Source organism: Oryza sativa, chromosome 6 (genome assembly GCF_034140825.1).
Source record: "Oryza sativa Japonica Group chromosome 6, ASM3414082v1".
NCBI lineage: Eukaryota > Viridiplantae > Streptophyta > Magnoliopsida > Poales > Poaceae > Oryza > Oryza sativa.
In genome coordinates, this window is record NC_089040.1 from 13,216,370 (window position 1) to 13,240,684 (window position 24,315).

Sequence of the window (24,315 nt, forward strand, 5' to 3'; positions counted from 1 at the left end):
GTTGTACTTGATGTGCCTGACAGTGCCCTTCTCCATGCCATCTGAACGGATGTGAGACCTGCAATGTGCAGCCATGGTCTGCTGGTTTCTGTGCACCTCGCTGCACTCTACGCATATGTAGACAGGGTCTACTAGGACGCTGGACTGCACATCCGCTATGACGCTTTCAAGATAAGGGTAGAAGAGACTAAGCCGCCATAAGGACTGTGAGGAGTTGGAATGGTTGTCCTCCATTGATGAAGCCATGGATTCTAGCTAGGAAGAAAGAAGAAGAAGAAAGGGGGAACACTAATAATTCCTAGTTATTCTATGGTCTTATGTGCGACTTTGGATCGATAGGGGAGGCCTTTTTATAGTGGGGAGGGTCAAAGGTAGGTGCGTGGAGCGGCTTGATATCGAATCGAAGATATATGGAGCGCTTTAATTGCGAAATGGATTTTTGCTTAAACTTAACCCTGGGATACTAGGACCAAGATAGAATTGAGTAAATTAAATACCGATTGTTGGTGAGCGTAGTAGGGATTAATGTAGAGGTGGGATTTAAAATGTAGCTTATTAATTAATTGTTTGGAAACATAATAAATGTCAATATTTTCATACCTGGATTGCATATATACATTAACTAATGCAGTGACCTAAATGCAAAAGATATACACCAAACTTGGCCTTCAACTGCTACTCGATAAATTAACTAAAGATTGTAAAATAAATATATGTGAACTAATTATATTCAAACCCATTTTACTTTGGCCTTGAATATGTGTACTTTGTGAATATTTTAGAAAAATGTTAGCTGCTAATAATTTGTGTACTTTGTTAATACAATATGCGTATTGTCTCGACCGTCCAGTCTTGCCAACTGCCAATTGTGTCCGGACCATTAAATGATTTTTTTACCCGAAGACCCTATCAATGATAGTTCTAGCGCTGAATCGCGCAGTAGTTATCACTGGCATCGCAGCTGGTTTAGCACTTGGCTATTATCCTCTATGGATTTAAACATACAACCGGTTCATAACCTGCATCATGGTCAGGTTTTGAACTGGCAGGGAAGTGCGTTTCTGTATTATAGGGGTAAAAGTTGTTCAGTGTACCATATTCATGGGAGCCGAAATTTCAAATATAATATACCAGATTTATACTTTGGAAACATCATAAATGTTAATTACTTACAAACTTGAATATATACCAACAAATGGAAAAGATAACACTAAAAGTGGCCTTAGGTTGCTGCTGATAAATATGGGATTGACATTATTGCGGTGATCCCACTTTTCTGTTTTGTGCCCATATAAATTTGGATTTCTTGTCATGCTTTAAGTAGACTTTGTGTCATTCTTTTGATTACGGAACGACCAACAAATTACATGTGATTTTAGGGAAAAACAATTATATGTGTTCTTCAGTTCAAACAAATCATGTGTTTTGCATCGTTCAATGGCAAAAATGCCGAACACACATGATGACAAAAGTGGGAACAGATAGAAGTCATATATATATATATATATATATATATATATATATATATATATATGTTTCCTGCAAATATGCTGACATAAATAACAAAGATATATTTGGAGTATGATTTTTTTTCTTTCTATTTGACGTACTTGTACTCAAATTGGACTTGCAGGCTAGCCCAATCGTCATTTCAAATATTTCCACAGTGCGACCATACAATGCACGATGGTGTGAGCTGTGTGGAAGCAAATGTCTCGCAGGTTGCTTTTCTAGGTGAATGATACTCGCGAGAAGGATGTTGTATGGGTAAAAGAAGAACAAACGCTTATTTACAATTCGATCCTTACTTTTCTTGTGCATGAAATATTGCAATCGTTTTGCTAGTATAGGCAAACGATGTGAATTCCTTAATTTGTACCGGCGGACAAGATATACACAAATCGAAGTGGATAGGAACACTACCAAACCATTTTTCACGCGACTCTCCGATTTTATTCTATATAGATGGTGAAAAAAAATTCTATCTACACTGGTGGAGAAACCATCTTTCGTCGGTCTGCCGAATTCCACAATAGTCCCGGTTGCAACAAAAACCGGGACTAAAGAGGCATATTTGATCTTTAGTCCTGGTTGGTAACACCAACCGGGACTAAAGTCAAATGCTGTCAGGGCTTGTCAGGCCCCCCCGGGATCTTTAGTCCCGGTTTTTAACACCAACTGGGACTAAAGTCCCACCCCTTTATATATGTCTTCCTCCTCCTCCAGCCCGAGCAAGCTTCAAAATTTATTCAAAAAAGAGGAGAGGTCATGCCAAAATTTCTAGTGAATTTATTTTGGTGATTATATACAAATCGGAGGTACCTAAAAGGTTAGCAACTTCATACTCCAATATTTTTTTTTGTCATATTACATTTGGAGCTATGTTTTGCACACTTTTTATCTCCAAAATTTTGTTGTAAGTTGATGAGAGAGAAAATGTGTGTGGGGAAGAAAGAATATATAGAAATTTAGTTTATTTGCTAAAGAAGGTTTTATAAAATAGTTGAGAAGGAAAATATAGTGAAAGTTAATCTTAAATAATAGAAAACAAACTAAAATGAAAATTAAAAGAAGTAAAACACATTAATATTAGTTTAAAACTTTAGAAATAGTAAATAAGAATTATTTGGTGGAATATTTTATAATTTTTGTATGAATAATGATATGTCATTATTGTATGACTGTTGAAAGAGTTTGTAATTATTTTATCATTATTGTATGACTGTTATTATTGTACGAATAATTATTTGTGTACGATTTTTTTTCATTTCATGTAGATGGATCGGCAATGGATGTACGCTGACTGGTGGTCCAAAGAGTTTATTGACGGCGTGCATTATTTTTTGAGAGTGACCGAAGCTAACAGGCATAAGGGTTTTATTTGTTGTCCATGCAATAAGTGTAAGAATTAGAAGGAGTATTGTGCATCTAGGACTATTCATTTCCACTTGTTTGAGTCGGGGTTCATGCCAAGCTATAACTGTTGGACATCCCACGGAGAGCAAGGGGTTGAAATGGAAGAAGATGAAGTGGAAGACGACAATATTCCGGACTTTGCTCAGTACACTGGATTTGAAGGAAATCAAACGGGCGAGGAGGAAAGGGATACTGATTGTAACGACGTTGCGGATAATCTTGGTTAGATGTTGCAGGACGCCAAGGAGGACTGCGAAAGTGAAAAGGGGGCCCATAAATTGGACAAGATGTTAGAGGACCACAGAACGTCGTTTTACCCAGGTTGCGAGCAGGGGCACAAAAAGTTGGATACCACTCTAGAGTTCTTGCAATGGAAGGATAAAAATGGTGTTAGTGACAAGGCATTTGGCGATTTATTGAAACTCGTCAAGAACATTCTTCCGGAGGGAAACAAATTGCCCGAGACAACGTACGATGCTAAGAAGATAGTCTGCCCTCTAGGACTGGAAGTTCAGAAGATTCACGCATGTTCGAATGATTGTATCCTATATCGCGGTGAGGAGTACGAGAACCTAGAAGCATGCCCTATTTTTAAAGCACTACGATACAAGATTAGACGAGATGATCCAGGAGAAGTTGACGGGCAGCTAACGAAGAAGATAATTCTTGCTAAGGTGATGTGGTATTTCCCTATAATACCACGGCTAAGGCGTTTGTTCAAGAACAAGGGGAATGCTAGAATGATGCGTTGGCACGCTGAAGAGCGTCAATAGGACGGGATGCTGAGACACCCCGCCAATGGTTCGCAGTGGCAAAACATCAACAGAAAATTTAAAGACTTTGGAAAGGACGCACGTAACAAACGGTTTGGTTTAAGTACGGATGGCATGAATCCTTTTGGGGAGATGAGCAGCGGCCATAGCACTTGGCCCGTTACGATGTGTATCTACAACCTCCCCCCTTGGCTATGCATGAAGAGGAAGTACATAATGATGCCGATTATTATTCAAGGCCCCAAGCAACCTGGTAACGACATCGATGTGTACCTAAGACCACTAGTCGAAGATCTTAAACTGTTGTGGAAGAAGGAAGGTGTCCCCGTGTGGGACGAGGACAAACAGGAGGAGTTTAACCTACGAGCGCTGCTGTTTGTAACCATCAACGATTGGCATGCACTTAGCAACCTATCCGGGCAGTCCAACAAGGGGTACAAGGCTTGCACTCACTATATGGATGAAACAGAAAGTACGTATCTTAAGCACTGTAGGAAGGTTATGTACATGGGTCATCGTTGACTCCTTGCAGCAAACCACCCGGTACGGAAGAAAGGCAAGCACTTTGAACATACGGCGGACCACCGTACGAAACCAAAACATCGCAGCGGTAAAACAGTGTTTGCTATGGTGAAAGATCTTAAAGTAGTATTTGGAAAGGGGCCTGGCAGCCAGCCTATAGAGAGCGAAGATGGTCACGCGGCGATGTGGAAAAAAAACTCCATATTTTGGGAGTTACCCTATTGGGAATTCTTGGACGTCCGCCACGCAATCGACATGATGCACCTCACTAAGAACCTTTGCGTAAACCTTCTTGGCTTCCTAGGTGTATATGGAAAGTCGAAAGATACACTAGAAGCACGTAATGATCTGAAGCATATGGAACAATGCGGCGACCTTCACCCGGAACCAAAGGAGAAAGGAAGCCATTACTTGAGTCCAGCCAGCTACACTCTTAGCAAGGCAGAGAAGGAAAGTATGTTTGAATGCTCAGAGAGCATCAAGGTACCGTCAGGATACTCCACGAATATAAAGCGAATAATAAGCACGAAGGAGAAGAAGTTCACAAACCAAAAGTCTCATGGCTGTCACGTGTTGATGACACAGCTGCTACCAGTTATAATAAGGGGTATCCTCCCAGACAATGTCCGGGCAACAATAACAAAGCTATGTGCTTTCATGAACGCAATTTCGCAGAAGGTCATCGATCCGGATAGATTAGAAGCCCTTCAGAATGATGTGGTGCAATGTCTTGTCAGTTTTGAGTTGATATTTCCACCTTTATTTTTTAATATAATGACGCATCTGCTTTGTCACCTTGTCAAAGAGATCGGTATTCCCGGCCCTGTGTACCTGCACAACATGTTTCCTTTCGAGAGGTACATGGGCATTCTGAAGAAGTATGTTCGTAACCGTGCTCGTCCAGAGGCAAGCATCGCTAAGGGGTATGGAACAGAGGAGGTCATTGAATTCTGCGTAGAATTTATCGAAGACCTTAGCCCAATCGGGGTACCTGAATCACGCCATGAAGGGAGACTACGGGGAAAGGGGACTCTCGGAAGGAAAGCAATAATGACGGTAGACAACAATTTATTTCGTAAAGCCCATTTCACGGTTCTGCAACAATCTTCATTGGTGGCTCCCTACATCGAGGAGCACTTGGCTCTAGTTCACGCCAGAAACATCGATAAGTCCGATGCCTGGATTACACGGCATTACATTGATACTTTCTCCGCGTGGCTGCGACAACATCTCATAGGTAACGAGACGATTAACCAACAACTGGCCTTCCTGACGAGGGGACCATCTGGCTCGATCGCGACATTCCAAGGATATGAAATCAATGGGTACACATTCTACACGAGAGCCCAAGACATGAAGAGCACGAACCGGAACAGTGCTATTCGTATCGATGCCATGGGACACGATGGTACAACTGGCACGTATTACGGTGCCATCGAGGACATATGGGAACTTGACTATGGACCTCTCAAGGTCCCTCTGTTCTGGTGCCAATGGGTTAGGTTGACTGGTGGAGGCGTAACGATTGATGACAGTGGTATGACAACGTTTGACCTTAACAAGGTTGGATACTCGGACGAACCTTTTGTCCTCGCCAATGATGTAATGCAAGTTTTTTACGTCAAGGACATGTCTAGCAAAGGAAAAAAGGGCAAAGGGCCTGACGACCCGAAGCGCCACGTGGTTCTCCCAGGAAAAAGAAAAATCGTCGGAGTAGAGGACAAGACTGATGAGGATTACGATCAGTTTGATGGGCAACCCCCTTTCACGGTGACGATTGACCCTAGCATCCTCCTATCAAATGAAGAAACCCCTTACTCATGTAGCGATCACAAGGAAGGAACAATAGTGAGGAGAAAGTATGCGTGGTCAACCGTCACCGCCGATGTATTGCCGTAATTGTTGTGTACACGATGTAAACTATTTTGGATGTGTTGAATATCCATACAAATCAATTGTTGTATGGCATATGTTAATTATGTATGATTATTAAAATTTTTATCAAATTGAAATCATCCATATGCTAGTTATATATGATTATTAGAATTTTTAAAAGTTTTAAATCATGCACGTGGTATTTACATATGTTAATTAGAATTTTCAACAATTTATTATCATGATATGCTAATTATATATGATTATTAGAATTTTTATTAATTTTAAATCATGCATGTGGTATTTACATATGTTAATTAGAATTTTCAACAATTTAATATCATGATATGCTAATTATATATGATTATTAGAATTTTTATTAATTTTAAATCATGCATGTGGTACTTACATATGTTAATTAGAATTTTTAATAATTTAATATCATGCATATGCTAATTATATATGATTATTAGAATTTTTAACAATTTTAAATCATTCATGTGCTTATTATATATTATCCACTTAGTTTACTATAGACAACAATAATTTTTCGAAGGTTTTGTCATTAATTTTTCGACTTTAAATAATTGTAATGTATTATTTACTATTTTAGAAACACATATGTTCTGAAATTCAAAATTCAGTGCTATCATCTTTAGTCCCGGTTCTTAACCCTAATCGGGTTTAAAAAGAATTTGGAAATAGCGGGAAAAGATATTTAGTCACGGTTGGTGAGAACATCCGGGAGTAAAGATATCTTTACTCCCGGTTCGTAAGAGCAACCGGGACTAAAGATCTTAAGAGCAACCGATCTTTAGTCCCGGTTGCTCTTACGAACAGGGAGTAAAGATATCTTTACTCCCGGATGTTCTCACCAACCGGGACTAAAGATCTAGGGGTATATATATTCCCAATGCGCCCTCGTCTTCTCCACCAACACTTAGACGTTTTTCCATCGAGATCGATCTCGGCTTCTCCTTCGCCGCCACTGCCTAGGGCAACCCCGCGCCGACGCCGCCGTCGTCTCTCGCCGTCGCTTGGCGGTCCTCGCCGCCTCTGCTGTAGACGTCGCTGCCGCATCTCTTGGGTGAGAGCCGCCGCTGCCTCTCTCTCTCTCCAAACCACCGCCGCCTAGCTCATTGCCGACGCCACTGCCACGCCGCGTTCAACCGCCACCGCCAACGACCAACTTCGACACGGCCGCCACCACCGACGACGCCGACGCCACTGCCACGCCGCCGCCCCCGCCTCGAGCTCGCCACGCTGCCGCGCAACGCCGCCGGGCCGCTACGCCACGCCGCCGCCGCGCCCCCACGCCGCCGGGGTGCCCCACGGTGACGGACCGCGCCCCCACGCCACCACGAGACGCCGCCGCCACGCCACAGCTCCGCCGCCGCCACTGCCGCGCACCCCGACATTGCCGAACATGAACGAACGTGATTGAAACGTGACCGAACGCGAACGAACGTGAACGAAACATGGACGAACATGAACGAACGCTTAACGAACGTGAACGAACGCGAACGAACGTGAACGAAACGTTAACGAAGTGGTATAACGTGAACGAACGTGAATGAAACGTTAACGAAGTGGTAGAACGTGAACGAAACGTTAACGAACGCGAACGAACGTGAATGAACGTGAACGAAACGCTTACGAACGTGAATGCACTTGTACTAAGAGTGTGAGAACGAACGCGAGCGAAACGTGTACGAACGAGATAATTAAACGATTATTAAACTTAGCATACATATATGATTATATATATAGGTTAAAACGTGAAATACAATATATGTAACTTGGCCCGTTTAGACTAATACATTTTCCTAGTAATGTTGCAGAGAAGACGTCATCGTTGTCCCTCAAGCCGAAGTGGTAGCTAGCCATCGAAGGAATTCGCGCAGGCAAGTGATGTAAAGAAGTGATTGTTAGAGATTTAATATAAGATTATTAGAGTTTTAATATAAGATTATTAGATTATTAGAGTTTTAATATAAGATTATAAGATTATTATAGTTTGAATATAAGATTATTAGAGATTTAATATAAGATTGTTAGACTTAGCATATATGATTATTACAATTTTAATATAAGATTAGTAGAGATTTAATATAAGATTGTTAGACTTAGCATATATGATTATTACAATTTTAATATAAGATTATTAGACTTAGCATATATGATTATTACAATTTTAATATAAGATTATTAGAGATTTAATATAAGATTGTTAGACTTAGCGTATATGATTATTACAATTTTAATATAAGATTATTAGAGTATTAATATAAGATTGTTAGACTTAGCATATTTGATTACTACAATTTTAATATAAGATTATTAGATATTTAATATAAGATTAGTAGAGTTTTAATATTACGCTTAGCAAATATGACCTATAGACTTAACAAATATTTTTGTATGCACAGATGGCTGATCGCGATGAGGAACAGATACTGTACGATACAATTGCAGAGGGAAGCAGCCAGTACTGGAACGAAGAAGAGGGGAACGAGGATCCAAACCAGTACTTGAACGAGGATCCAAACCAGTACTTGAACGAGGAGGGGAACGTGGAGAGGGATGCGGAGGGGAACGAGGAGGAGGAGGCTAGTGGAAGTCATCCCTCCGCTGGACAGAAGAGGGCACGTGGACAACGAGGTGCCGCGAAGAAGATAGAGGGTCGGCACATCATAACTAAGGTGGACGAAGACGGCCGACCTAGTGCCCCGGTAGAAGCAGCCAAGAATTTTGTACGCCACAGTGGTTGGGTTGTGAGGGATAACGTGCCTGTCAGCACGGTGTACTGGCGCAGAACAAGGGCACGCGGGGATAATGACAGCTTTGTCCCAGAATCAGAGAAAGAGATGATGTGGACCACAATGCTCGAGACGTTCACGCTACCCGCAGGTACGGAGAACATAGTGAAACAGTGGACTCTGAAGAAAATGGCAGAACAATTCCAGAGCTTCAAGGTGGTGAAGAGTATATGGCGATCTTTTTTCTCGGTTGGTGTTATCAATCAGGACTACAAATAGATCTTTAGTCCCAGTTGGTAACACCAACTGGTACTAAAGATTGGAAAGTACCCCTGGAGCTTTTAAACCAGGACTAAAGATATTTTTAGTCCCGGTTTTTAATACAACCGAGACTACTGTGAAATCTGGTCGACCGACCAAAGATGGTTTCTCCACCAGTGGCTTGTGCATGCTCCTTTCTCCAATTTCATTATTACTTACTCCTAAGTGAGAATAAGAATCAAAACAGTGCTCCTTGGCACTGCTTTTGCACAAGTTAATATTGGTAAACAAGATATGACTGATAATCTAAGACATGAAATAACTGAAATTCTGTTACCATCTTTAATCCATTTGTGACAAGATGTCATATATATACAATCGATTGTATATTAGCATTTTTATATGAGATTTTCAAAGTGCGATTCCTGAAAATTTACACCTACTCTATTTTTGGCCTTATTTTGGGAATGAGCAATTGTCATTGTGCTCGGGTGTTGTGTAGATTAGGCCAACTAGGGACAATAATAATAGTACTACCTCCGTCTCAAATAAGTAGTGTCTTTGACTTTTTGTTTGTAACGTTTGACCATTCGTCTTATATTTAAAAAATTAGTATTAATATAAAATAGGATAAGTTATACTTAAAGTACTTCTGATAATAAAGCAAGCTATAAACAAAATAAATAATGATTTTATTTTTTAATAAAATGAATGATCAAACATTGTAAATAAAAACTTAAAGCGATAATTATTTTAGGATGGATGTAGTATGTACATTAATGGACCTTAAACTTTTTCCCGAGGCTAACTAGGATATTGTGGCGGCAGTGGTGTAGATAACGCCGCAACAAACAGGCCAACTGATGGTGACATGTTGATGGTGCTACGAAAATGATCGTGTGTTGATATTTCGTACCGCTGAAACTTTCAGACTCCATATGTACTAATTCTATAATTGAAAAGGAAGCAGGATGGCATTAATTAATTGTGCCAAATGTCTATATATTAGCAGCCAGAATAGTTATGCCATATGATTGGCACAGAAAAGAATATACCTAGTGTTCGCCGGTGAGTGTACAACTACAAGATCTGCGTTTTTTTCTAGCTAGCTCTAGCTAGCAGATGAAGTATCTGGTGTTCAGCGCTGCTCCAAGCAAATTAGGCAAAAACCATGGCATCCAAACAGATGGTACATATGAATCGAGGCCAAGGGGAAACAAGCTATGCTCGAAACTCCATTCTTCAGGTCGTTTCTCTGCTCTTAATTAGTTAATCTACAATTTTTTTTAGTTAATCAACAATTGCCTATGATCTTTTCTGCTTAGAGGAAGAATGTAATTATTATTTTTTTTTATAGAGAGAAAAAATGAAAATCAACTGAACATATATAAGTCAGACTTTTCGATAAAGTAAAAGAAGTTTGCAAAATGTCTTCAAATTTGCTCAAAATACAAATGTTCTCGGACCGATATATTCCGAAATTTTCTTAATTTCGGGTTTATAGTCACCCCCGAAATTTTTTGGCTTTCAGAAAAGCTGTTAATCCCGAGTAAAACGCACCTGCAGAACGCTGAACAGAACAGGATGAGGCCGCTGATAGAAGACGCCATCGCCGACCTCGTATGCAGCAGAAGCATGGTGATCGCCGACCTGGGCTGCTCATCCGGCCCGAACGCGCTCGCGCTCGCGTCGATCGCCGTCGACGCCTTCCGCCGCCGGTGCCTCGCGCTCCGGCGGCCACCGCCACCGGCGGAGCTCTGCGTACTCCTCAACGATCTCCCCGACAACGACTTCGCCACGGTGGTGAAGAGCCTCGTGGAGTTCAGGCGAAACAACGGCGACGAGCCTGTCCTCCTGACCGGCGTCGTGCCTGGCTCCTTCTACGGGAGGCTCTTCGCCGCTGAATCCCTGCATCTCGTCTGCTCGTCCAACAGCCTCCACTGGCTCTCCGAGGTCAGAAATCCTAAGATTTTTTTTCTTCTATAATAAAAGTAACCTTTTTAAGACTTATTTTGAGCATACGAACCTTCTAACCATACTAACAGAGGCAAAACAACATTGTCACGCTAGTTTGTCTGGCATGACAGCGTTGTTCTACCACACACCATGACTGTCGTGATAGAACAAAACTATCACGCTCGATATGGGTGGTGCAGACATTGTTATTTGTCACGTTAGCGTAATTAAAAGGTTCAGAATTTGAAATAAGTTTTATAAAAGTTTATTTTTAAATAAAAAGTTTAGAAAATAATAAAAATTTGAATCATACAGTACTGATCACCAGCATGCATTCTGAATTTATTATTCTTTGAGGCGAAAATTTTGTTTCAATTTCATGGCAGCAGGCTCCTGAAGATCTGAAGATGAACGGAATTCCGGCATACGACGTTGACGCGAACGTGAGGAGAGAGAGACGAGCCGTGGTCGTTGGGGCTTATGCACGGCAGTTCAGGAAGGATTTCATGGCGTTTCTGAAGATGAGGGCTGTAGAACTGGTCCCAGGAGGCCGAATGGTACTCTCACTTGCAGGCAGGCGATCTGTTGATCTCGCCTCCGAACTCACGCACGCATGGGAATCCACAGCCATGACCCTAAGTGACATGGTCACTATGGTAAATTTAACTGTTTTACCTTGCTAGAACTTCACCATTTGCTAACGAACAAATGATTAGTACTATCTATGGCATCCTGAGAAGCTGAGATTTTGGAGTAATTGACAGGGTGTGATTGACAAAGAAAAGTTTGAAACATTCTACATGCCGATTTACGGACCTTCCGATGAAGAGATCAGACAGATCATCCAAGAAGAAGGGTCCTTCTTGATACGGGAGATGCAGGTACCTGAACTCACGAGTGGTGCGTACAGCGCGCTGATCACCTCGGCAAGGGTAGCAAGTATGCTGAGAGCCGCATTCGAGCCCATAATTGTTCAGCATTTTGGACCGACCGGATGCGATGGAAAAGAAGGGATCATGGATGAGTTCGTGAGGACGGCGGAGCGTCGGTGGAGCTTGGAGGGCAGCTTGCAAGACGAGCTTGCACAAAACCCTCGAGGCGTTCTGCTTGTGTCCCTCGAGAAGAAGCCGTCATGACCATCCGGTAGATTATAATTATAATTATGTAACTGCTACCTTCTGTCGACAGTAAATCCATTCTTAAATCTGGTAGATTTTATACCACTATATTGGCCGATTTTAGTTCATAAAAAGAAATTTTTTAGTTGTCACATCGGATGTTTGATCGGATGTTGGAAAGGGATTTCGAACACGAATTAAAAAACTAATTTCATAACTCGCCTAGAAACCACGAGACGAATTTTTGAGCCTAATTAATCCGTCATTAGCACATATGGGTTACTGTAGCACTTATTGCTAATCATGGACTAATTAGGCTCAAAAGATTCGTCTCGCGATTTCCCCTCAACTGTGCAATTAATTTTTTTAAACTATATTTTAATGCTCCATGCATATGTCAAAGATTCCATGTGATGTTTTTTGAAAAAAAATTGGGGAACTAAACCAGGCCTAATTGATGCCCGGAGAACCCAAAAATTTCCCAGCCCAAGGACCAAGTAGGCGTGTACGGTAAGAATAAGAAAAGAAGAAAAAAAACTATAAATCCTAGCCTTGAAATCATAAAAGGAAGGGTCGCGTCACCTTTCCACTCCCTCTCCACAGTCCGCCTCTCGCGATCGTAACTGCCTAGGGTTCCTGACTTCCTGGTCACCAACAAGGATCCTCTGCAGGGCCTACACATCAACCACTGCTACTGCACCAGTAGTACTGCAGAGGATCTGCACTCCCTGGTCACCTGGCTCTCTCAAACGTCAGGCGATCAATCGATCGGCGACGGACGGCAAACCTGCAGGGGCGCATGCGGCCAGCGGCGGCTATTGGCGGACAACATCGACAACAACCAGGTTTAGTGTTTTGTACCAGTGGTGGTCGAAATACCGAAATTTCCGAAAAAAAATTGAATAAAATTTGATCAAATTTGAACAAAATAATACCAAATTCATGAAAAATTGAAAAAAAATAAAAATTTGGGCCAAAATAATATCGTATCGGGGGGTCCGATAGAACCAAAATTTCAGAAATTTTAAAAATTTTGTTCCGAAATTGTGACCCTGATCACAGCAAGCAGCGTTGCAAAGCAAGGTAGTTCGAGCTGGTCTACAAGCGAACAATGGTAGCCGATAGCAAGTTGTAAGGAAGCAAAGCAAGGAGAGGTGATTTGAGGCGCGTCAGATTAGATCTTCTAGATTTAAAACTCTCTTTTCAATTTCTAGTTTGACCCCTTCTCATATTACACTATTGTGTTGCAACATGAAAGTAGTACGGTAAGCTTTTTAATACTCCCTTCGTTTCAAAATAAGTTCTATATATATTGTTAATATAGATTAAGGTTTTAGGCGGACTCTCGTGATGCCATTACATAATGAATGGTGTTAGAGGTGGGTGGGTGGTTGAGAGTAAGATAGAAATAAAATATAAGAAGTGATTAATAGGACAAATAATACTTCACATTCATTTTCTTATCTATGGTCCTCCAAAATGCTTCAGTAGTGTGGTGAAAGTAAATTTGCACTCCACTATTGCTTTTAATTTATTAATATTTCTTGATATTATAGGATAGTAAAATATTTGCTTCAAACAAATTGAATATTAAATAAGCAAATCAGTTACTAATAATAAAATTATTTTTTTCTATAGCATATTATAATATATTTTCTTTAACTTAAATCATCCCATGACGTTAAATTTCTATATATTCATATATGTTACCATTACAAGCTTTATCTTTTTATGACCACCATGAGAAATATTTTCATAATAGATGCCCCCTCCATAAAAAAAAAACCCCAATCCTAACTACGAACCTGTACATATACGTGTCAGGTTCGTAAGCTAGGGTTTATCTTAAAAGTCTAAGTTATAGTATAAAGCACTGGTCTGGTGGTGGTCCATACTGAAGCCGATGTGCTACTACCGCACAATATATGGGGAAAGTTTCGGGTGGGGAACCCCCTCTTTCAATGAAACAACGGAACCTCGATTGTGGGCCGTCCGATTCGAAATGTTCGATCCAGATCATTCGTTCTTCCTAGCCAATATATTTTGCAGTTTACTCCCCGCCTCCGCAGTGCATTTTGTACGTTACCCCGCTTCTAGTCTAAAATTCCCATCCTTTCTCCTCCCTGTCCATCCCCTCCATAGCTCCAATCCAAAATCCCCATTCCCTGGTTCCCCCATTCCTCCCAAACCTAAGGTTGATGCGAGAAGCTCTGTGAGTGATGGCGCACCTGCTCGCCGGCATGAGTGATGGCGCACCTGCTTGCCGGCGTGCGTGATGATGAGGATGAGAGACTAGTACTAGCTGCAGCTTCTCACTGTTAGCTTGGGGCTTCTAGGTGCATCGTCTTTCTCGTCGCAGGCGCAGCCACAGTGGCAGCACCTCCCTGCGGCGGCGGCTTCGTCGCCTGTCAGGAACCCATTGGGCTGCACATGGGCTGACTCAATTGCTGATCCATGCCAAGGCCCAATCAAGCAATGGATGAGGAATACAAAAGGCAGCAGTACAAGGACTTCAAGGATCGAACAGTACAGAGATCAAACATGCATCGGCGGGTTCGGCCACGGCGGCGGCGGCGACAACTTGGTTCAGGCTGAACCTTGTCGATCTTCCTCTCTTCCTCTACTACCTCTCTTGCTACTACCTCTACTACAGCTACTAGGACAATCCAGTCTCTTCTATTAGCTTGTATCCCCATTCTTATTAAACCTTGTTCTAGTCAAACACTTCCAAGTTGTATTGAGAACTACTGTTGTTTGATTCTAGTGAAGAAGGTTGCTAACATCGCCCTCGAGGTCTTTGACAAGAACACCAGCCCAGAGTCTGAGAGCGACGCCTGCTGTCGCACACACTGGGAGTTGTCCGCCTCACACACCCACAAGCATAGTGGCAGTGAGGAGAAAGAAATATGCTGTTTGATTCGTTGAATAAGGTACACAGTGACAAGTATCAATATGTTCTGAAATATCTGTACTAGCTTGCACAACTATTGCTAAATGCATCTGTTAGTGCACCTAGATCTGATTTGCGCTAGGTGAAGCTTCATATTTGTTGGACTGAAAAATGTTCTGAAATGTTTGCTTGCTTAGGTCTGGTTAGTTGGTTCAGATTGTAGACACGGTCTGAAATGTACCATCATTTTCTAACTCCTGCTATTCATGGCTACATACATCTTTTTTTTTTGTACAAATTGCTAGTCCATGCTCTAGTATATTTTCTTCTGATCTTGTCTCAAAACTACTTGATTCAGTTAGAATTATATAGAGTATACCATTTTCTATAAGCAAGTGTGTACACTATTCGGCTATATTTTCACAGAACCTATAGTTTTTGCAGGAACTATCGCAGCAGCTACTTTGTCGCCCTCAAGCCTCAAGGTCTTCGACAAGCACTCCGCCCCTAAGTCTGAGAGCGGCGCCTACTGTCGTGCACACTGGGAGTTGTCCGTGCTCTATCGCCTCGCACACCAACAAGCACAGTTGCAGTGAGGAGAAAGAAATGTGTGGTTTGATTCATTGAAATAAGGTACACAGTGAAGTTTCGATATGTTCTCAAATAGAGCTTCTGTTTTTTTTCGTTTTTGCTCTGTACTTCCCTATGGATTCAATGTTTTGGAGCTAATTTGGGTCTGTACTGACTTGCACAACTATTGCCAAATGCATTTGCTCGTACACCTAGATCTGATTTGCGCTAGGTGAAGCTTCATATTTTCTATAAGCAAGTGTGTACACTATTCGGCTACATTTTCACAGAACCCATATTTTTTGCAGGAACTATCGCAGCAGCTACTTCGTCGCCCTCAAGGTGTTCGACAAGCACTCCGCCCCTAAGTCTGAGAGTGGCGCCTACTATCATGCACACTAGGAGTTGTCCGTGCTCTATCGCCTCGCACACCCACAAGCACAGTTGCAGTGAGGAGAAAGAAATGTGTTATTTGATTCATTGAAATAAGGTACACAGTGAAGTATCAATATAGCTTCTGTTTTTTTCGTTTTTGCTCTGTACTTCCCTATGGATTCAATGTTTGGAGCTAATTTGGGTCTGTACTGACTTGCACAACTATTTTTTGAGTCCGATGGTGAGGTGAGCATGGCTGTGCCATTGCAGCCCCATGAGATTGTTTCTGACGCTGAATCAACCGTAAAGAACATTTCTACTCCAACTCAAATGTGCATCACACCGCAGAAATCATGGAGTGCACCATTCTGTGTAAGTACAAGAACATCAATTGCATTTGCTTACTATGGAGATATCATTCTAACCATCAGCACACAGTTTTTCAGTCCTCAAGTTGGACACCTGAATGTGATGCTTCCAAGGAACCAAAAGTTGGAATGATTTTTAATGACATCCAATCTGCCCAGGATTTCTATATAGCATATGCTAGTCATGTCGGATTTTCAGTTCGTGTGGGACAACAAAAGAAAAAAGATGGTGTTGTTTTGCACAAGCGTTTCTTGTGCTCGAAATGAAGGATTCCGTGTAGAGAAAGCAAAGAACATAAATGAATCCACCAAAAAGAGGAAATGTGACAGAAAAATCAGGTAGTTGGCAACACCATAACACCGCAAAATTTTAGGTGGATCCAGTTCGTGTTATCGGCGTGTCAAAAAAAAAAAAAAACCAACAGTTTCATCTTCTAATTTCGTGATTACGCAACCCTTCACGCCGAGGCTCCAATCGTTTGTCTTTCACTTGATATCGGTCCCCTTCGCCGCTTTAGTGACTATGCTAATTGTCAACATCAATATGCATAGGGAAACTCTGTGCCGTGCACGGGCCCACGGGCATGCGGTTGCGCCTATGTCGGTATGAGTTGTGTTCGGTTATATTTGTTGAGCCAATACTACCAAAAGCCTTAATAGGTGCCGATTGAGAAACCCCCATAGGTGTTGGTTTTCCCAACCAGCACCTTTGAGGTATAGGATTTGAAAAAAAGATCTGGCTCGGCTCAAATTGAGCCGAACCGATGCATCGAAGCGCCAGAAATAAATCCAAAAATCCAAATAAAAAGAAAAAACTACATATCAGACAATCAACAACAAGTTTATGGATCGAATGTTCATCAGTTTTTCACATCGTTGAATCAAACATCATAAAAACCACCAACAAATCATGTAGTCGCATCGCCGTCGACTAGATTCAGCGGATAAAAGCTATTTCCATATCTAGAAATGAAGATAGGGTTAAAGTAGAACGAGATGGAGGGAGAGAGAAAGATAATGCAAGTCGGCACGGGTGCTCACCGAAGGCGGAAGCACCAGGACACCGTCGTTCACCGCTGCTCGCTAGATGGAGAGGAGAGGCCGAGGCAGGAGAGGGGAGGTGGACAGAGAGGCCGCCGGATCTGGCAGTGGGGAGCACACCGCCGTCGCCCGTGGGATCCGAAGCCCATCGACGTCGCCGTCGCCGCCACCCGTAGGAGACCGCCGTTGTCGTTGCCTCCCCTCCCGCTAGATCTGGCAAAGGGGAGGCCAGTGCTACCGCCGCTTCGCGAGAGAGAGAGGCACGATGAGAGAGAGAGAGAGACGCAAGAGAGAGAGGAGCGATGAGACCGAGAGAGAGACTTATCTCATCGCCGCACGCTATCCTCCCTTATCTGCTGCTCGGCGGCTCGACTCACGGCTCAGTTTTTAAAAGGTGTCGATTTTTAAAAAAACCGACACCTCGTTCTTTTTACATAACCGGCACCTATAATCACTTAAAGCCACCAGTTTTTTGTGTTTTTAGTCCGTGGAGGTGGGAAAAGATCTATAAGTGCCGATTTTAGCACTTCCGGCACCTATAGTTTCAAAAGGTGTGAAAATGGTCGGAAACGATCAGAATTGGTAGCATCTCTTCAGAAACGATGCTCGATCGGCTAGTAATTGACCATATTTATCATCTAAACTACTCAGTGTAGACATTAATACGATGCAGAAAGAAATTAGAAAAAACAAAATTTAAAAATAGCCAAAAAGGTACCGTCAGAAACGGTACCCTTATACGAAAACGGCGCTCGGTCGGTCGATCGGGAATTTCTGTGACCGTTTTCACCCCTAAGTGCTGACTTGTATTGGGTGTTTTGTGGTATTGACCATCTCTGTTCTATTTTTTTTTATCATAGAGCTGCTTCCGCCACAAAATACTATTTAAATACATTGACAGTGTTTAGAGTAATAGTTTCCAAAATCATCGTCTACTATTATAAAAATTGAAGATGTTTTTTACCGGTAATTTGGTACGTCATCCGTGTATGAGTTGGTTTTCAATTTCGTTTGCTTTTGGAAATACATATCCGTATTTGAGTTAATTTTTAAGTCCGTTCGCTTTTGGAAATATAAGAGTCGTATAATAAATCTCTTATAAAAACTTGCATGCTAACTTAAGACGATCGGATTCTTAACTGCAGCTCATGATTTTCTAAAAACAGAATATACATCCATGCGAATTTCCAAAGTATATTTCATCTTAACTAAACCGTATAATAAGATTAAAATAGCGTTCACCCGTTACAACGCACGGGCATTTTTTTTTCTAGTAAGTTAAAATATTTCAAGGCAACAGATCAAACAAGCTCCAAATTCAGTTACGAATCTATTACTATTTGTAAAAAAAAAAATGGCCAGTTGCACGATGAAACCATGGGCCCAAATTTTCCACTCCAGTTGCATGCACTTGAACTGTTGGCTGTTCTATACTAAACGAAACCATGGTTCATTGTAATTTATCTCTCGATCAATACAATTTCGGCGCATCGCTACCATTTTTACTTTTCTACTTTTCTCGACGAGTTCCTTCTTCAAGTTGGGGTATCGGCTTCAATCTCAGACGAGGAGTAAGACTTATTATGGTTGTTTGCATCGGCAGGGCTAGAGCTTCGACACTCTAATCTTGTTAATGTAAGCACATATTTATCATATATCTTAGTTAATCTTGTTTGGTAGCTCAATTTACTCATATCGACTGAGATTCGTTTTAGGGTTTATGCCGGTATCGACTAAATTGCTTTACCAGATTAGATTAGCTAAGGTATCCACCACTCTAAAAATCAGCCAAAGGCTTGATTGTCGAGATATTATGTTTCTTTTCATACTTTGTGCTACATCAGTTAAGTTTGATCTACTAAGAGCATTTCTAATAGAATGGCCAAATTCAACTCTCCAAATATCCATATAGCTAGCTCTCCAACTAATTTAGCAAGTCAAACTCGTTATTCATTCCAACAGCCTCTCCATCTATACTCTCCGTTAAAAGTCTATGATAGTGGGACCCACATGTCAGTCTCTCACTCATTCCTCCCTTTCTTCTTCCTCCCAATCACTTCTCCATGGCCACATGCCAACACACACACAATACAAGCAGAATCCCCTCTCCGCTTCTCACTCATTCCTCCCTTTCTTCTTCCTCCCAATCACTTCTCCATGGCCACATGCCAACACACACACAACACAAGCAGAATCCCCTCTCCGCTTCTCCATGGCCGCCGAGAAAAACAAGCATAAAAAATGGGTACCAACTTCTCCATGGCAAGAACGATAAGAGCACTACAATTTATACACACAAAAATCTTGAATCTTCCAGCAATCAACTACAACAAGAAGGAAGGGCCTACGCGTCGGACGACCGATGCTTCTGGGAAAAATCAGACGTTGACGTTAGCATGACGTCGGCACCCGATTTACGTGCAAAACTACTTTTAAACTAATTTTTCTTTTAAATTACTTATCCAAATCATGATCCGATTATACCATTAAATTCGTTGCAATTAAACCTTCAAAACAAGACCACACATGGATATATTCCGATGAAAAAAAATAGCTTATTATTGAATTATTTTTAAATGTTGCACGATGTTCCACCAGGTATATCGGAATTGTTTCGCTAAGTAGATCGAAAATGTTTCACTCATTTAAATCGGGTGTTGTTTCACCTTATATAAAAACAATGATTCAGCAAATAGCGAAAGAATGTTTCAGTTCATTGCAACATTAGATTTATACATAGTGAAACATTATAAGTACACTAGGTGAAACAAAAAACGAAACGAATTCCCTTAGGAGGTTTCCAAAATATGTGGGTTTTTTGTTGCAATGAAATATTTTAGTTCACTACAACATTAGATCTATACATAGTGGAACATTATGAGTACACTAGGTGAAACATTTTTGGTGGAACAAAAAATAAACCAAATTCTCTTAATAGAGGGTTTCCAAAATATATGGGTGATTTGTTGCAACAGCGTGTTCCACTGCAATATTTGATCCATACATAGTGAAACATCATGAGTACACTAGCTGCAACATTGTAAAACTACTGGTTGAAACATCAAAAGAGACCACATGCAACATTAAAAAAACAATAAAAAAACTAAAATATTTTTTGTTGAAATATAATCATGTGTGGTCTTATTGTAAAGATTTAATTGTAACGAATTTAGTGGTGCAATTATATCGTAGATTAGATAAATAGTTTACGATAAAAAAAATCTTTTGAAGAAATAAGAAAAGAAAAGATTCTTTGCATGCTGCAGTGGCAGGCAAAAAACAACGTCCGATTTTTCTCTGCCCCGCCAGTCGTTCGGGTGTGAGCATTTTCGCAAAAAGAACGATCAAAAACAAGTAACCACCTTAAATTGATCCAAACTCCAAACTAGCCACACACACACACGACACAAGCAGAGAAAATAGCGTCAACTGGGTGGCGGACGCGGGGCGGCAAATCGGCGCAGGCGGGGGCACGGGGTGGCGACGGCTAGCGACGGCAACCTCGATGACGTCAATAGCAGATGGCAGCCTCGGACACAGGGTGGCGACGGCTGATTCGCTCCTCGCCGAGAAGGAAGAAGACGCCGGCGGATGTGGCCGGGAGATGCGGAGCGGAGGCGGCAGTGCCGTATGTGGCCGGCCGGGAGCGCAGGCGGCGACGCTTCCGCTGGGGGAGCAATCTCAGTCCGAAGCAGCGACGGCGGCAGCACGATTCTCTCTCCACTCCCTTGACGCCGGCGGCCGCAAGCAGGAGGCCGCGGATGATGCTCGTCGTCGTGCCGTCATGCCGCCGCATCGTCCTCCACTGCTGTCAACTGCACGGGTAGTACTAGTGTGGGAGAGAGATAAGCCTCTCCGGCATGGGGCCTACCAATGGCAAGGCAGATTGGGATAGCCAAATTTGGCCATTGAGGAGATGAATTTGGCCAATCATTTGGCTTAGACATCCCAATAGAGAGGCTGTTGGAGTGAATTTTTTTGCTAAAATAGCCAAAATTTAACTTGGAGAGTCTATTAGAGAGTATCTTGGAGATGCTCTAAGTCTTGCTTAGAACTATAATTTCTAGCTTGTTTCTTAATTGCCAATAAGGTTTTTATCGGGGTTTCAGCCGATGAGTTATCTGGACATTGCATTGGCTCACAAGGATTGCATACAAGTTGGTTTTAACTAATTGCAACAAATGTTTCATTAATTATCTAATCTTGTGGATTTTATGATATCAGACCTCCAGCCGATGTATGCTTTAACCTTCGGATGAGCGCTTATTTCATCATATCATTATTAGCCAATTGGTTTATACTAGATTATATTATAGTTTTATTATATTAACATCAGCCGATTGTCTTTATATCATTATCTACATTGAACATAAAGCCGATTGCTTAAAACCCCATCGGCATCGACTGGAATTACTTCATTGGCTTGTCAGTCGATCGGCTCTTTGATCTTTAATTTCAGAAGGACATAAATGCCCCCGGCCTCAGTAGCATGTAACCCCAACCACCGGTGTGGCGATGCAAGAACGAAGTTGAAGCCGAGCCATCCATCTTTGCTCCACCAACACCACCACCACCACTATCACTTCCCAATGCCGCTCGGCCACCACCGCCACCAGCCGCAGCCATAGCCGAACCTAGGGGTGAAAACGGATTGGATAATATCCGATCCGATCCGCTCCGAATCCGTCCGAAACGAGGATATGGTATGGGCTTTTAGATATCCGATGGATGCGGATGCGGATAGTATGAGGCGGATGCGGATGCGGATATGGTATCTATAAAATCCGGCGGATGCGGATTATCCGACATTTTTATCGGATTATCCGATAAGCCGTTTGCCGGATAATCTGAAATTATCAACATATATAACCACTCTATCTATTGCATATAACATAAGTTGGTACATCCAATGCCCTAATTCATCAATTAACATAGATTTTTTAGTCTAAGGCTTTTATTGTTTCATGTCACCCTCACGTATCTATATTTTTTATATTATAGACATCATGTATTCATGTTGTTTAGCACTTAATCATATAATTATTATGAGAGGTCATTTATTGATTATTGTATTATTGTTCTTTGGATTGCTAACTCGATGTTGCATTGATTGCATATGCACGTAACATCCGATAAATTTAATCCGTTTCCGAACCGATTCCGCACCGACTCCACACCATTTCTGACATCCGAAACAATTCACTCCGCATCCGCACACTATCCGCACCCACTTCGAATCCGCTTAAAAAATATGGTTTAGGATATGGTATGACCACTATCCGTCTGAATCCGCTCCATTTTCACCCCTAGCCGAAGCCAAAGCTGCTACTGCTATCGCCAGAGGCCGTCGAAGCAGAAGTCGCTCACCCGCCACCGCCACCAGCCACCGTCAAAGAAGAAACCGCTCATCGCCCGCCACAGCCAAAGCAGAAGCCGCCGCCTCTAGTCACGGTTGAAGCTGAAGCCACCACCGTCACCACCAGCCACCTAGGGTTAGGTTGGATGCAGATTTCAGATGTGGGGTGAACGACAAGTGCGACATGATTGGGTCTGGTTGGGGTTACATTCTTACATGCTATCGAAGCCAAGGGCATTTATGTCCTTTTGAAAATGATAAAAAATATTGCCTTGGAAGTCCTACAGCCAATTACATAAATTTTATGGTGTACATCGGCAGTGTAGCGTTTTTTTTTATCTCCCAGCTAATAATTACACGAATTTTTGGATGTACTGTGGCAAATTTTGCCAAAAAGATATATATATTTGAATATACAATATTGAGGGTATGGAACAAATAAAAATTGAAAGTCAATTTCAGATGGTGATCATGATTCATCCCGGATGTAGACGCTTAATTAAGATTCTATTATCGAAAAAAATATGAATAAGACATAATGGGAAAATAGTATTGAAAGTAAAATTGAACATTGACTATATGATGCAGGATAAAGAATGAATATCCTGACTGAAACCAACTTATTGAATCCTTTCTGCAGCCAACACACCATTTCTGATGAACCCAACATAAACTCTCTGGACGTCACAAATCATTCGCTCTTTTTTCTGTCGGATTCTATCCACAAGCTCTTCTGCTGTATGATCCAGAGTGAGCTCCTCAAGAGTCCTCACATGTTCAATACCGCAAGGCAACTGCTTCAGGTTTGGACAGAGCAGGAACTTCAGATCTGTTAGGCTTGCCACAGCTCCTTTTGTCATCTTAATTTCATTCAGGTGTGGGGCACCCCATATTTTCAGTATTCTGAGCTTTGGAAATGAGTTCTCATGGAAGTATATATTCATTCCATCATATGCATCATAAAGCTGTAGCTTTACCAACTGCTGTAATCCCTCAAGATTAAGGAATGCATTTTCGTCAATTCTTGACCCAGCAAGACGTAGAAACGTGAGGTTATTCAGATTGCTTACAGACACGAAATGAGGTAATGATTCATGAGATAATGTACCTTGCAAGAAAAGTTTCTGAAGTAGAGGAGGAGGTTTAAGTGATTCAAGATGCAGCACTTCTTGACTACTGTCTGCCTAGATCCCAAGACGGGTAAGATGAATCATATTAGTGATGGCCATGAACAACTGCTCACAATGGCAACTTCGCACCTTGCTGATACGAAAGGTTCTTAACTCCACAAGAGAGCCTAGGTGATGAACCATTTGAGAACTAGCTTCCATGAGTAGTAATGTCTGAAGGGTTGTCATGGAGCAGATACGCAAAGGTGCTGGCACATCAAAAGAAGGAACAAATTGCTTAGAAACAACGACTGCTTTCGAAGTTACAATAAGATGTGTTAGCTTTTGAAGTTTTGTAATCGCCAATGGAAGCTTTACAATTTTACACTTCCAAGCGTCCAACACCAGCAGAATTTTTAGCCTTCC

General features: G+C 41.7%; 1 protein-coding gene, 1 long non-coding RNA gene and 1 pseudogene across 6 annotated transcripts; all 3 read left to right on the plus strand.

Moving 5' to 3' along the window:
* The first annotated feature begins 3,593 nt into the window (after positions 1-3,593).
* On the plus strand, positions 3,594-5,817 carry LOC136356990 (uncharacterized; annotated as a pseudogene).
* A 4,218-nt stretch (positions 5,818-10,035) lies between these two features.
* On the plus strand, positions 10,036-12,332 carry LOC4340919 (probable jasmonic acid carboxyl methyltransferase 2). Of its 4 annotated transcripts, none has more exons than XM_015786081.2 (4): positions 10,036-10,352; positions 10,673-11,059; positions 11,449-11,718; positions 11,827-12,332. In XM_015786081.2, exons 1-4 carry the CDS (start codon positions 10,278-10,280, stop codon positions 12,196-12,198), a joined length of 1,104 nt encoding a protein of 367 aa, XP_015641567.1. In that variant the 5' UTR covers positions 10,036-10,277; the 3' UTR covers positions 12,199-12,332. The 4 variants fall into 4 exon arrangements, with proteins under 4 accessions (XP_015641567.1, XP_015641568.1, XP_015641565.1 ...); XM_015786082.2 differs by having other exon boundaries at positions 10,048-10,352; positions 11,452-11,718; XM_015786079.3 differs by having other exon boundaries at positions 10,088-10,352; positions 10,638-11,059.
* A 1,969-nt stretch (positions 12,333-14,301) lies between these two features.
* Positions 14,302-16,240, plus strand: LOC107278443 (uncharacterized). 2 transcript variants are annotated; one of them, XR_001546580.3, is made up of 3 exons: positions 14,302-15,110; positions 15,506-15,703; positions 15,949-16,240. It is a non-coding gene; the product is annotated as an uncharacterized lncRNA (long non-coding RNA). The 2 variants fall into 2 exon arrangements; XR_001546583.3 differs by having other exon boundaries at positions 14,321-15,110; positions 15,515-15,703.
* The last annotated feature ends 8,075 nt before the right edge of the window (positions 16,241-24,315 follow it).

Coding starts and splice junctions, on each gene's coding strand:
- LOC4340919 (XM_015786079.3), top strand. CDS start 10,229: ATGAAGTATCTGGTGTTCAGCGCTGCTCCAAGCAAATTAGGCAAAAAC. Junction 11,060..11,448: donor GCCTCCACTGGCTCTCCGAG/GTCAGAAATCCT, acceptor ATTTCATGGCAG/CAGGCTCCTGAAGATCTGAA. Junction 11,719..11,826: donor TAAGTGACATGGTCACTATG/GTAAATTTAACT, acceptor AGTAATTGACAG/GGTGTGATTGACAAAGAAAA.